General features: G+C 35.7%; 1 protein-coding gene across 3 annotated transcripts in view; it reads right to left on the bottom strand.

The window, feature by feature from the left end:
• The window catches only part of LOC109404276 (LIM and SH3 domain protein Lasp), a 182,512-nt gene extending 172,438 nt beyond the window's left edge, over positions 1–10,074 (bottom strand). The window contains exon 1 of one of the 3 annotated variants that reach the window (XM_062852427.1): positions 8,836–10,074. In XM_062852427.1, the coding sequence (XP_062708411.1) occupies positions 8,836–8,904 (69 nt within the window). In that variant the 5' untranslated portion in view covers positions 8,905–10,074. The remainder of the gene's footprint in view (positions 1–8,835) is intronic. The other 2 variants (XM_062852428.1, XM_029879828.2) reach the window with 2 other exon arrangements.
• Between the last annotated feature and the right edge of the window lie 2,895 nt (positions 10,075–12,969).

Here is a 12,969-nt window from a genome sequence, read left to right as displayed (position 1 = left end):
AACTACTTTTAGTATTTATTACGGCGTGTGCCAATGATAGGAACCCTGTACCAGTTATGGACACATTTGTTAATTTGGGTTCCACTTCGCACTATTTACATGCATTCCTTATGGGAGTTGCCATAACTGGTACACTATGGCGAAATAGGGTGCAAGGAGGCCGAAAAGTTAAGGAAAATGATTTTTTTCTACCATAATTTGCGCAAATTGTGAAGTTTGAATGATTGCAATCATCTTTTGTGATCGTGATCTGTTGTTCACGATTTTTTTCTTGTTGATTTGTATCTTTAAGGGTTGAAAATCAACTATGGCGAATTTGAGGTACTATAGCCATAACTGGTACACTGAGCCTACAACTTTGCGGGAGCCTCAAAAATGATGCACAAAAATGTTCCTCTTTGTGCAGATTTTTGTGGTTCGACGTTTCTCTTTGTTTTCGCATGCTTCCTCCTTGCGCTACGCTCCCGCACAAACGATAGCGGTGGGAGCGGACAAAGATAAAGAGAACAAAAACATGCATTTGAGGCACATTGCGGGAGCAAATGACAAGCCTGATCCTAAGTTGAAAAAGTTTATCTGATCCTTTTTAACCGATACTGTAAAATGATAGTTGAAGACCGCACAGCGATCCGATGCTTGTGAAAATAGTTATAACCAACGAATCGCATGCATGTGTTTATGTTTTAACATGTAAAGGAATAACAATAGCAACAAAATCATGCTGTTTCGCCAAGCAATGCCAACGCTATAACTTTTTTCATAAGCATCAGATCACTTCGCGGTCTTCGACAAAGTTTTTCAGGACACCCTAGGCTATGTTTTCACTTTATTGGTTACATGGTTTTAGAAAAAATCGAGCTTGTTATAAGAGAAATGCAAAAAAGTGTGTTTTCCCATGTAAAACCCCATACAAACTTCAAACGTGATGCGCAAAACGTAGACATAACCGATCGTGCCCAAATTTTGCACACTTTTGGGCCCTGAAATGGGACCAATAAAACTTTGATCTGATGGGATACCATTGAATTTTTCATTTTTACATATAAACGATGACCCACTCTAATACCTCCCCGTAACGTGGGTAGATCACCTTAGAATGGTGCGTTGCGGTGTAAGATCTACCAAATCAAATTTTGATCTTGATATTTACCGTATTTTTAAATATTCCAAGATCAAAGTTTGATGCTCTTTTCCTTGTGTTTTGTAGTATTTGTGTTTCAATGTACTGCTAATTAACATTTTATTTCAGGAGGATTCAGGTAAATGTATCGTACGATATAAATAATATTTTAAAAATATGTAACTGTGGCGAGCGTATCACTAATATGTAGCTTATTTGACGTATGATGGTAATATTATTTTATATTTCAGATTATCAACCGAAGAATCTAGTAATTCAACCAAATGCCAACAAGAAGACGAGGAAACAAGGATGAATTGGGCAGACAACTGATTCGAAGCAGTTTAACAATGGTGTGCCTGAACGTTAACCAAGCGTATCCTTTGGAGTTTACCCTTCCACTAACAACACCCAAATTCCCGTGACACCTAGGCCTGAGAGATCGTAGAGTTGTCTACATTTTTCATAGGTGTCCAAAACTAACCATCCTTTCCCATTCCTCAGCAGTCGCAAGGACGTGGCCAGGACAATGCTCGACCATTGGAGGATTGCGTCAGTCTTGTCTAAGAGTCAGAGATTAGTCCCAAATCTTTGTGCTTTGGTTCGGACGGGAAGGAGACAACCCTCATAACAGCGGTCTAGGACTGTACCACCTACGAATTTGTGCGACTCGCTTAATGCTAATGCTAATGCTAATGCTAAGTGTATCATAATAAATATCTCAACCGTCTGTCAACCGATTTCGGTTCTACTGGCACCAAATGAAAGCTATAACATCCTAGTAGAACCCTATACAATTCTATTAGGATTGGACATTTGATTATCGAGATATCTTTCAAAGAGTACTTGGGAGTAATACAGGTTAAGTTTTTGAGAGATTTTTGACCAAGTGTATCATAATAAATATCTCAGCCGTCTGTCAACCGATTTGGGTTCTCTTAGCACCAAATGAAAGTTACAGCATCCTTGTAAAAGGCCCTGAAATTTTATTTCGATTGGACATTTGATTACTGAGATATCTTTCGAAGAGTATTTCAATAAATTCCATTTTTAATTATTATATTCGTTTGTTATCTTTCATGAGCTTTTGACCAGTCTATGGGAAACTATTGTTCAATCAATACTGCTGACCTCATATAAAGTGTATACTAGCAGGTTATTGTTTTCAATAAAATTATAAATAACAAATTACAAATAAACAGGAATTCTATGAAAACTAACAATATGTTAAATAAAAGCTTTGAATTTATATATTGTGGGAAAAAATGCAAGAACTGGACAGCCAAAATAACTAGCTAATTCCAAAACTGATTAGCATAGTAGATATATTATTTTGGTCCTTTTTACACCATAACCATGAATACCAAGTACTTGAGAGTCAATTTATTCGACTCATTAAGAGATATTAGACAAAGTGTATCTCGCTGATTTTCTTATCCATTTGTTAATCGTTTCAAGATCTTTTGGCAGTTAACAAAAGATACAATATTCCAGAATATGTAAACTTTTTTTTTTAAATTACACACAAGATTCTAGAAGGTGTCTGGCATTTCTGGTAGTTAAGTCCATGGTCCATGATGCTATTTTGGAAACCAATCCACTAGATGCCAAATCCACAATATTTTCTAGAACTTTTGGTCCATCACACAGAATAAATATGTTAAATACAAATATACAAAAATAGTTTTAATAAGTGTAGGAAGGGTTCTGTTCACCATAGGTGGATTAAATCGGGGTTTTCATCTTGGAGTTGCGACCCGAGCAGAGGAAAATATCAAAATAATAACAACGGAATCACAAAACCTGTTTTTATATCTCGGTTTGTTATTATTAACTTATTAAGTCATCACCGTTCCATAACATGTTCTGTTGGGCAATCTTATTTTGTAATGATCGTGCTCTTGGTATATTTTCTTTAAATTACATTTCAATCACTTGTTTTGTTGTAGCACAAGTTCAGTTATTATTGTGTCATTGAGACTAGTACAAATATTTGATCATTAATATTACAACATAACTAGCTTTGCAATCAAAACTACACCATTCGAGATTTTCGTTGTTCACAGCATTCCGTGAGGAACTGTAAGAGAAAATATTATTTTGTCATCAGTTCATCTTCTTACTGACATTACGTTACAGAGCCAACTTATCAGCCTTTTGTTTTATAAGCACTTTGAAAAGTATACCTGTTTTTTTTTGTCCCAGTTTCAGTTAGGTATGAATACGAAAATAGAGAGTGTAATAGAGTGTTAGCCATTTTATGAAACATTCTGGATGAACTGGTGGAATTCAACGACGAACAACACATTCTCGACAAAAATGTAAAAAAATAAGTTATCAAGAACTCCATTGATTATTTTTAGACATTTTATTTTTATTGATTTCACTGCATCGAGCCCACTTAGATTAACTAGGATAAATGTGTCAATCAATGAGGTAATAATGTAAATTAATCTTATAAACAATAAACCACCTAATAAAGGGTTTCAAAACGACGGTAGTTTTTCATCGTAAGCTGTTTGGAAAATAAACGAGAACTATTGTTTCTCTCTGTTTTCGAAAAGAAATCGCTTGCGACAAAAAAGCGTCCCAATTATGAATGAAACATTTAACAATAGATCCTATTGTTGCGTATCCCATTGAATGCATATGGGATTTTGGAGGAGTTCCTATCCGCAACAGAAAAAAAGCAAATTTTGTTTTCAGATTGTTATCAATAACGTATTCATATCGAAATTTGTTATTGAAATATTTTCAAAATTCGCTGTTATTAAGTTGTTATTGAAACTAACAAAACATGTTATTAAACAGGTCTTCCAGGAACATTTTTTTGTTATAATATTTGTTATTTTGCCGCTTATGACAGACAAGTTTATAACAGGATATGTTATGTAAATAACATGAAAATAACTCTTTCCGCTACTCAGTTATTTTTCCAAAATAACACATTTTATTATGCTGATGCTATTCTCGTCTGCTCGGGGATGACTGGTACGAGTATGTACGAGTGGTAGGAATCTCGATAAGAATATGCTTTTTTGAAGATCTAATAAAAACCTTAAAATCTATACCGCAAAATGGGGTGTTAAGAACTCAATCTTATTATATTAAAGAAATTCAAGTTTTTTACAATATTTTTACAGCTAATTCATAAATTAGACATTGTTATAAAATTGGTCATGGGACATCAGGCGAGGTGCAAGAATAAACTCGATCATTAATGGTTTGTGCCCAGATAATGTTTCGTCCACAGATTGTGTCCAGGAATCTTCCTAGGATTTTTTCAAAAATGTTTCCATAAATTTCGGTGAGTCCTTTGGAAGTTATTCCAGAGATCATTTCTGAAAAAAAAACAAATCGAGTGGAAATCCTGCAGTGATCCTGATCCATTTGGAGATTTCTACAGGGATTGCTTTTTTAGGAATACCTTCGAGATTTTCTCTTCCGATTACCGAAGAGGTTGCTCAGGGATTTTTTTTTCGGAGATACTTCAAAGAATTTTCTGGAGATGCCACCAATTATTTAAAGATTTTGTTAGTTTTATATTTATTTAGGAATTTTAGCTTAGGCTAATGCTTCCCGCGCTATAATAGGAATAATTTGAGAAAATTTTAGTGTCTTTCCCTAGTAATTTCATCTGCGCTTCATTCAAAGTTTTCAAAAGAAACTTTTGTGGGGATTTCATGTCTCATTCAAATATTTCGCAACATAGAGAAGGGAGAGGTGCATACGAAACTTAAAAATTCAAAAAACAAAAGCTGACGTGTTCATATAAGTTTGGCTTTTCTTAAACCCTCATTGGAAATTTTATGAGGGTTCACAGGGAACTAAGTGTTTTTTCACTGCCTTTCGACACACTTGATTTGGAATACATAGCATATTTTTGGCGAAATTAGAACAGAGGAACACAGAAAAAAATGATTATCAACCTTTTGTATACGTTTTCGACAGTTGGTGTACTGAGCCGAACTTTAGTAAAATTGATCACCGAGGCTACCAAAATAGTACTGTTTATCTAATTTTGTCAAAAAATACCGAGTAAGATTGAGAATGTAGGATATTGGTATCCCTTATTTGCAAGTACAAGTTATAGGTTATCACCTAAGAATTACGGAATCCTTTCAAAGCCGTTTTATAGGTACCGTAAAACGGGGTATCTTTGATAATGCGGGTAACTTTGATAGTGCGACAGGCATTGTATAATTTATCTTATAACTATGATTCCTTCAATCAGTTAAGAAAAAGGCAAACGTAGATCATAACTACACATATGAAAGTCCATCTTAGACTTATGTTCATTAAAACCGGGTTTATATTAAACTTTTTGGACAAAAACTAAAAATTATTGATATTTTTTTCTCATTTGTCAACCCCTTCAAACAATCTGCTGTACGACTTTGTTTAAACTATTTTTTCAATGAATGGCCTCTTATTCTCGGTAGATCCATCATAGTAGATTTCAAATCTGGCCTTGAATCTCTTAACGGAGTGTGTTTTTTCGAACTGGAATCAATTTTGTAAATTGGGACATAAATCTGCATACACCGATAAACGCCTAAAAGTATGCAATGCCCTTGAAATTTTGTTTAGTTTATTCTGTTGTGTTTAAAATTTGTTTGTAAAACATTCAGAAACAACCAAACAAGAAAAGTAAAACTTTACCACGAATAAGCATGTAATCATATATGTTGATATATCGTTAAAAATATATTTTTACAAAGATAATTATTTTTGATGGTCAAACTCACTCTGGTTTTCACTCAGTGCTCCACAAACTCATTTTTATATGTAGAATTTTGTGATAAAATCCATGTTTTGATGTAAAATTCAATCTGATATTTTCCACAAGCCTTCTCTCATCATGTTATTACTCCTAAGATTTAAATCTGTGATTATTTTTTTTAAATTTGATGTGTTTTCAGGGCATTATCAAAGTTACCCCAATATGAAAATGTGATTCTTGCTCACATGAAAAATCAAAAGTCACCAAAAATAGTTAAAATTTTCGAATCTTTCAATTGCAGTCAATAACGGACAGACCAGTACTTGTTTTAAAAATATGAAACTAGGGAAAATTCTGTTACATGGAAAAATATTAAGGAAATTGGCTGAAAAACTATCAAAGTAACCCCGTTTTACGGTAAATGTAGAAGATTCTAGTCGGTATAAATATACTTAATAAATGATTTTTGACCACCTTCAGAAACTTACAAAGTTCCAAAATCATTCAAATTTCTACAATTAATATAATAAAGAAATCTTGGTGTCCTGCTCCGACTTTTCGAACTATCAGAATACTTTTTTCGAATGAATGTAATTAAAATTGTACCTTTTATTTTCGCCCTTCATTGCTTACCCAAGTAATCATGATGTTGAAACTTTACGTATTGCATAAATAACGCACATATATTGACATGCATTACTCTATATAAACAACTAAAGTTGAATTAAAGTGAGAAGTGGCGCCACCATTGTTGAATTACGATTATACCAGTATATGTAGGGCAATGCATGCCAATATATGCGCTTTATATATGCAATACGTACAGCTTCAACATTATGGTTACTTGGGTATCCTTTGACAGATACTCGTATTTCGCGTATTTTGACTACCACTTATAATTTTCCTCAGTGAAAGTTACCCAGCGGAAATATTACAATTGGTGGTCAAAATACGCGTATTTGTCAAAGGATAAGAACTAGGGGTCTCCAGTTAGTCTAATGGTTAAGGCTATGGACGCCAATCCGGAGACGGAGGGTTCGATTCCCGTTCCGGTCGGGGAAATATTCTCGACTCCCTGGGCAATGTATCATTGTACTTGCCTCACAATATACAAATTCATGCAATGGCAGGCAAAGAAAGCCCTCCAATTAATAACTGTGCAAGTGCTTAAAGAACACTAAGTTGAAGCGAGGCAGGCCAAGTCGAGCCTTAAAGAAGAAGAAGAAAAAGCACTAGACTAGAGGGTGGAATTAAGAGGTGCAAAACTGATAACACTCATTCAAAATCTTGGAGGCTTTTGAGGTTTTTACATGGTAGTAGATAACATTCGTTTGGAAAAGTTGTTTTGAATTGACATTTTTCTCCTGTACTGTGGCACCGAGTATTAAAAAAAAACTTTGTGAATTTTAATCGGTACAACAAAACCATTTTTTTTTTTAATGAAATGATTATTGCATCGCTAAAACGATTTCACAATGAAATGAACAAGCGCAAAAATAAACTCCATTTGCGACGGTGGAGCAGATGAAATCGCACTCTTATCTTATCGGACAATGTGTCACATGATAACTCGCATTTGACCAACACGCTATGATATCCACTTTTGGGCCGTAAACAAGACCACTTTATCATTGCGTTTTATCAGGCAAAAATGACACGAATGTGTAACTGTGCCTTATGGTAATGGCGAAGATATGTTATCCTAAAATTGAAATAAAAATTGATTGAAAAAATCGATCAACGTCACAATATTAAGACATACTCAGTCGAACAGGTGTACGATAGATCCACTGATTTTAGTTTACTTTATTCAAAGAATATGCAATAAAAAGTTGAGCATGAAAAGTAATATTTGGTAAAAAAAGAAGAAAAAGCGATGAATTATATATTTTATGAAATGAGTCTGAATCTGAATAAATTGCACGTAATCCCCTTTTTTTCATACTAGTAAAAGTAAATTAAGCATCCTGTACTAAGAAGAATCAGTCATCTTAGCTAAGCACTAGGCACACAGCGCAAGATATTGTTAAAAACATTGGGGAGTGACATCATTCATTCGGCAACTACTGGATTCCATCAGGTACAACGCACACGTCATACGATCAGAACCGTGTGTTGAAATAACAAAAGACGACGACGACGACGACGACGAATATAGGAATTTATCTTCTCTGAACACAACCGTAGCTGGCATGGGAGTACACACACAGCTTCGGCGAACTAGAGCTGGAGGATTCTTCGAAACAGTGTTGCCAGATTGGAGGGTATCACATTACAATAGGAATAATTCTTGTAAGTTCAAACTTGTTAAATGTAAACGTATTTTTTACAGTAACTACAGCACGTTATAACAGTAACCGTGATAAAAACAACGCTTATCACTTATTATCAAGAAAGATTCATGAATTGTGTGAAGCAAAAAGTATTACAAATCGTATTATGTTTTTGATTTTTCTATCAAAAAGCAATATGATTTTGTTTAAAAAAAACAATAATAATAACTTTTAAACAATGATTAAAAACATATTATTGAAACTATAAAAGAATCATTCAAAAACATGAGAAACATAATTGTTGCAAAATTTTCGCAAAGGCCACACCAACTAAAAAAAATATTTGAAAAATAAAAAAAATATGTATAAATAACATTTCATGTAAACTTTAAATGATAAAAAATCATCGAAGAGCTATTTTTTAAACACGATTTAAATTTGTTATTTAAAGGGTTATTTATCCTGATACACAAGGTTCGCCGTTTCCCTCACAACGAAATTTGTATCGCTATCATATGAAGTCTTTGGTGAACCCTGGCATCACTGAAACACATTCAACAGATTACTCTCCTCCATCTTGGTTCGTACGTTTCACACAAGGTTGAATCAGTGAACATCAACAGTGGATAACTGCTGACCTGCGATTCTGTCGAGAGTTTTTAAATCTCATGTCAAATGCCCAAGTAACCCTAGTACGCTAAATATTTACTCATACTGACCTTGTCCAAGCACTTGAGCTCCTCGATGGGGTAGACCACCTTCTGACACCGAGCACAGGATTTATTCATTTTGACAGCTCTAGTTGTACCTTAGCCGCTTGTTGATCACTGCTTCGAACACACAAATAGATATCCACCTAGTAGTTTCACAATTTTGAATTCTTGCACACTTTGCACAAGCAAAACTTCAATTGAAGGCTTTCACGCACAAAGCCTCCGAAAACGAAAAACCAGACAAAAACAGCACCTTTTAGATTACGTTTTCAGCTAACGCTTTTTCCTTTCCAGCAGCCAAATTTCTCTTTCGGTAATTCACTTCTTTTCCCCACACTCACTCACTCTTTCGCTTCTATTATTGAATCGTGAATTGCTCAATGATAAATACACAATTTCGGATTCGCCACTGCCAGCCAAACACCTCCAAACTGATCAGCGCAAACGAGAAATTATGGTCAAACGCCCGAAAACTGGTGTGTTAAAAAGCTGTTTCTCCTACGGACGTACAAAATCTCACTGCACTTGAAATATTTCTCGTCTTCTTCCTCCGGCAACCTCCACCATTAATCAATTATTCAATTCCACAAGTAGAAATGGAAAGAAAAACTCCGATCATGCGAGACACAGCTCCAAAACCAGATATTCCACGAAGCAATGTTCACGCTGAACAAAAGAGCTGCTCACAAAACTCACTAATAACAATAATGACACCGATAATGCTGATTAAAAGCCGATAATTAACAGCAAAACTATTTACTCTGCAATAGAAACAAACGGAAGATCACCCGTACGATCAGCGCAAAAATTGTAACGACGTCTATTCGCAACGACAGCTCGGACACAATTAAACACTATTGGATCATAAACGGGCTTCTCTGGTGCTGGAGATTCACTCACTCACTCGTAGCCATCCAGTACACACTCGTGCAATTATAACCCGTGTGGATATTCATTCAGGCCGCTATGAATCACCAGACAGGTATTGGTGTTGCGCCGAATTGTTTACACTACGAATACACACGGTACTACGGCGACGACGGCAACGGTTGTGGCCTAACGGGAACTGGTGTGCGTGGATGCGATCGGTGTACCGACCGCCGAGCCGACGCTCATACACTACTCAATAGCGGAAAATAGTAAGAATATGTGTTTTCATGTATTACTCAATGAAGGAGCTAAATGGTTGGAATGAAAAAGTTCATTCAATAGGACACTGGGTTGTGTTCGTGAATACTCTTACAGAATCGAAGGAAGCTAGTATTCATGTGGATTATGTGGATTGCATCGAGGAACACTGAAAAAAATAGAAAAAAATTGAATCCATTAGTTGAGATAAGCTTGCGAACAATCAGTGATTTGGATTGAATTTAGATTCGATTTGTAGCGAAAACGGATTAGATTAATATTTAATGTGGATTAGATGCAGCCATGAATTGCTTCGTTGTGGATCAGATGTACATTTCAACTGAATTGAATGTGGATGAGATGTGATCTGAATTTGAATTGGATTCACAGAGAAGAATTTCTACTCGGTGATTAAGTCCTACTCAGTGTGTGTGTGTGTGTGATCCAACTAACCCCCACTGTCCGGCAGTGGTATTATGGAAGAAAGTTTTCTGCAATATCATTTTGATGCTTTTGCAAAAAGCTTTAGTCCGGGAGTTAGAAGGTGATAGCTCTATTGCAGATTCAGAGACCCATTTCAGAATGGCTGGAGAGACACGTCCATTCAGAAGTCACTTTCACTTACAATAAGCCCCGCATGTGTACATTACCGTTATCATTTGGATAATGATAATGCAAACACACTTCCTGATTCAAATAGAATCTTTGAAACTGGCGCGTATTTAGTTCATTTTGTTGTAGTAAAAGTAATCGGAACATTCTCACCGGAATCCATCCAATCCAAGGTAGCGCTGCCATCACCAAGGCAACGTCTTTATTGTGCAGTCTGGCTTCCTCTTCGTCTCGCCGTTGCGCTTGCAGTCAGTCATCATTTTGAACACACGTCGCTTTAGCCCCCTCGAAATTATGAATGTTGAGTCACACGGGATGATTCTCTAATCCCTCGCGAACCACTGATGGCATGGTGGTAGTTTAATAGCCACATACGTAAAAAAAACACGGAACAAAACTGCAGTCATAGGGACTTTACAATGAAAAACTACTGGAAGGCGTAGCACCATTGACCGTTCTACGTGAAAGCGCGAAATAGACGGCACATTCCTACACTCTAGAAACGAATTTCAGCACCGTTTCCGAACCCGAACTAATTTAGCAGCGGCATTCAAACACACACAATCTTTGAAACTCCTCGCTATCGCACGAGTCATTTGGGAATGCTGATTCTTTTCGAAATTAATAAATCCACTATTGAAATTCTCACAAAACAAGCACTCTTTCACACGCGGAAGCTATCCGGATGGCGTAGCACCGGCCAAACCGTCGGCAGAATCACAACAAAAAATTGGTGAACGCGAAAGAAACGCGACGAGCAAAACAAAACACGTCTGCACGCGGCTACGCCTACTGCGCTCCGGTGATTAAGTCCTACTCAGTAATCCAAAAATCATATGTTTTCATACTCAGTTGTCGTTAAAATTGGGAGTTTGGATTGGTTTTGGTAGATTTGGATTAGATTTGAATTGGACTCGGATTGGATTTGGATTAATTAATTTATTTATTTATTTGGAGTGAATTGGAATTGGATTTGGATTGGAATTGCACTGGATTCGGATTGGATTTAGTTTGGATTTAGATTGGATTTGGATTAGATTTGGATTGAATTTAGAATAGGTTTGGATTTGGACTGGGTTAGGAAAGGCTTTGGATTTTGATTGGATTGGATTTGGAATGGATTTCGATTGGATTTAAATTGGATTTGAATTAGCTTTGGATTGGATTTAGATTGGATTTAGATTAGATTTAAATTGGATTTAGATTAGATTTGGATTGAATTTGGATTGGATTTGGATTAAATTTGGATTGGATTTGGCTTGGATTTGGATTGAATTTTGATTTGGATTTGAATTGGATTCGGATTGGATTTGAATTGGATTCGGATTGGATTTGGATTGAATTTGGATTGGATTTGGATTAGATTTGGATTGGATTTGGATTTGATTTGGATTTGATTTGGATTGGGTTTGGATTGGATTTGGATTGGATTTGGATTGGATTTGGATTGGATTTGGATTGGATTTAGATTGGATTTAGATTGGATTTGGATTGGATTTGGATTGGATTTGGATTGGATTTGGATTGGATTTGGATTGGATTTGGATTGGATTTGGATTGGATTTGGATTGGATTTGGATTGGATTTGGATTGGATTTGGATTGGATTTGGATTGGATTTGGATTGGATTTGGATTGGATTTGGATTGGATTTGGATTGGATTTGGATTGGATTTGGATTGGATTTGGATTGGATTTGGATTGGATTTGGATTGGATTTATATTGGATTTGGATTATATTTGGATTTGAATTGGATTTGGATTGGACTTGGATTGGATTTGGATTGGATTTGGATTGGATTTTGATTTGGATTTGAATTGGATTTGATTTGGATTCGGATTTGATTTGGATTCGGATTGGATTTGGATTGGATTTGGATTGGATTTGGATTGGATTTGGATTGGATTTGGATTGGATTTGGATTGGATTTGGATTGGATTTGGATTGGATTTGGATTGGATTTGGATTGGATTTGGATTGGATTGGATTTGAATTGGATTTTTATTGGATTTGGACTGGATTGAATTTGGATTGGATTTTGATTTGGATTGGATTTAGATTGAATTTGAATTGGATTCGGATTGGATTCGGATTGGATATGGATTGGATTTGAATTGGATTCGGATTGGATTTGGATTGGATTTGGATTGGATTCGGATTGGATTTGGATTGGATTTGGATTGGATTTGGATTGGATTTGGATTGGATTTGGATTGGATTTGGATTGGATTTGGATTGGATTTGGATTGGATTTGGATTGGATTTGGATTGGATTTGGATTGGATTTGGATTGGATTTGGATTGGATTTGGATTGGATTTGGATTGGATTTGGATTGGATTTGGATTGGATTTGGATTGGATTTGGATTGGATTTGAATTGGATTTGGATTGGATTTGGA

This window comes from Aedes albopictus, chromosome 2 (genome assembly GCF_035046485.1).
Source record: "Aedes albopictus strain Foshan chromosome 2, AalbF5, whole genome shotgun sequence".
Taxonomy (NCBI): domain Eukaryota; kingdom Metazoa; phylum Arthropoda; class Insecta; order Diptera; family Culicidae; genus Aedes; species Aedes albopictus.
This window is presented reverse-complemented; position numbering and strand designations above follow the sequence as displayed.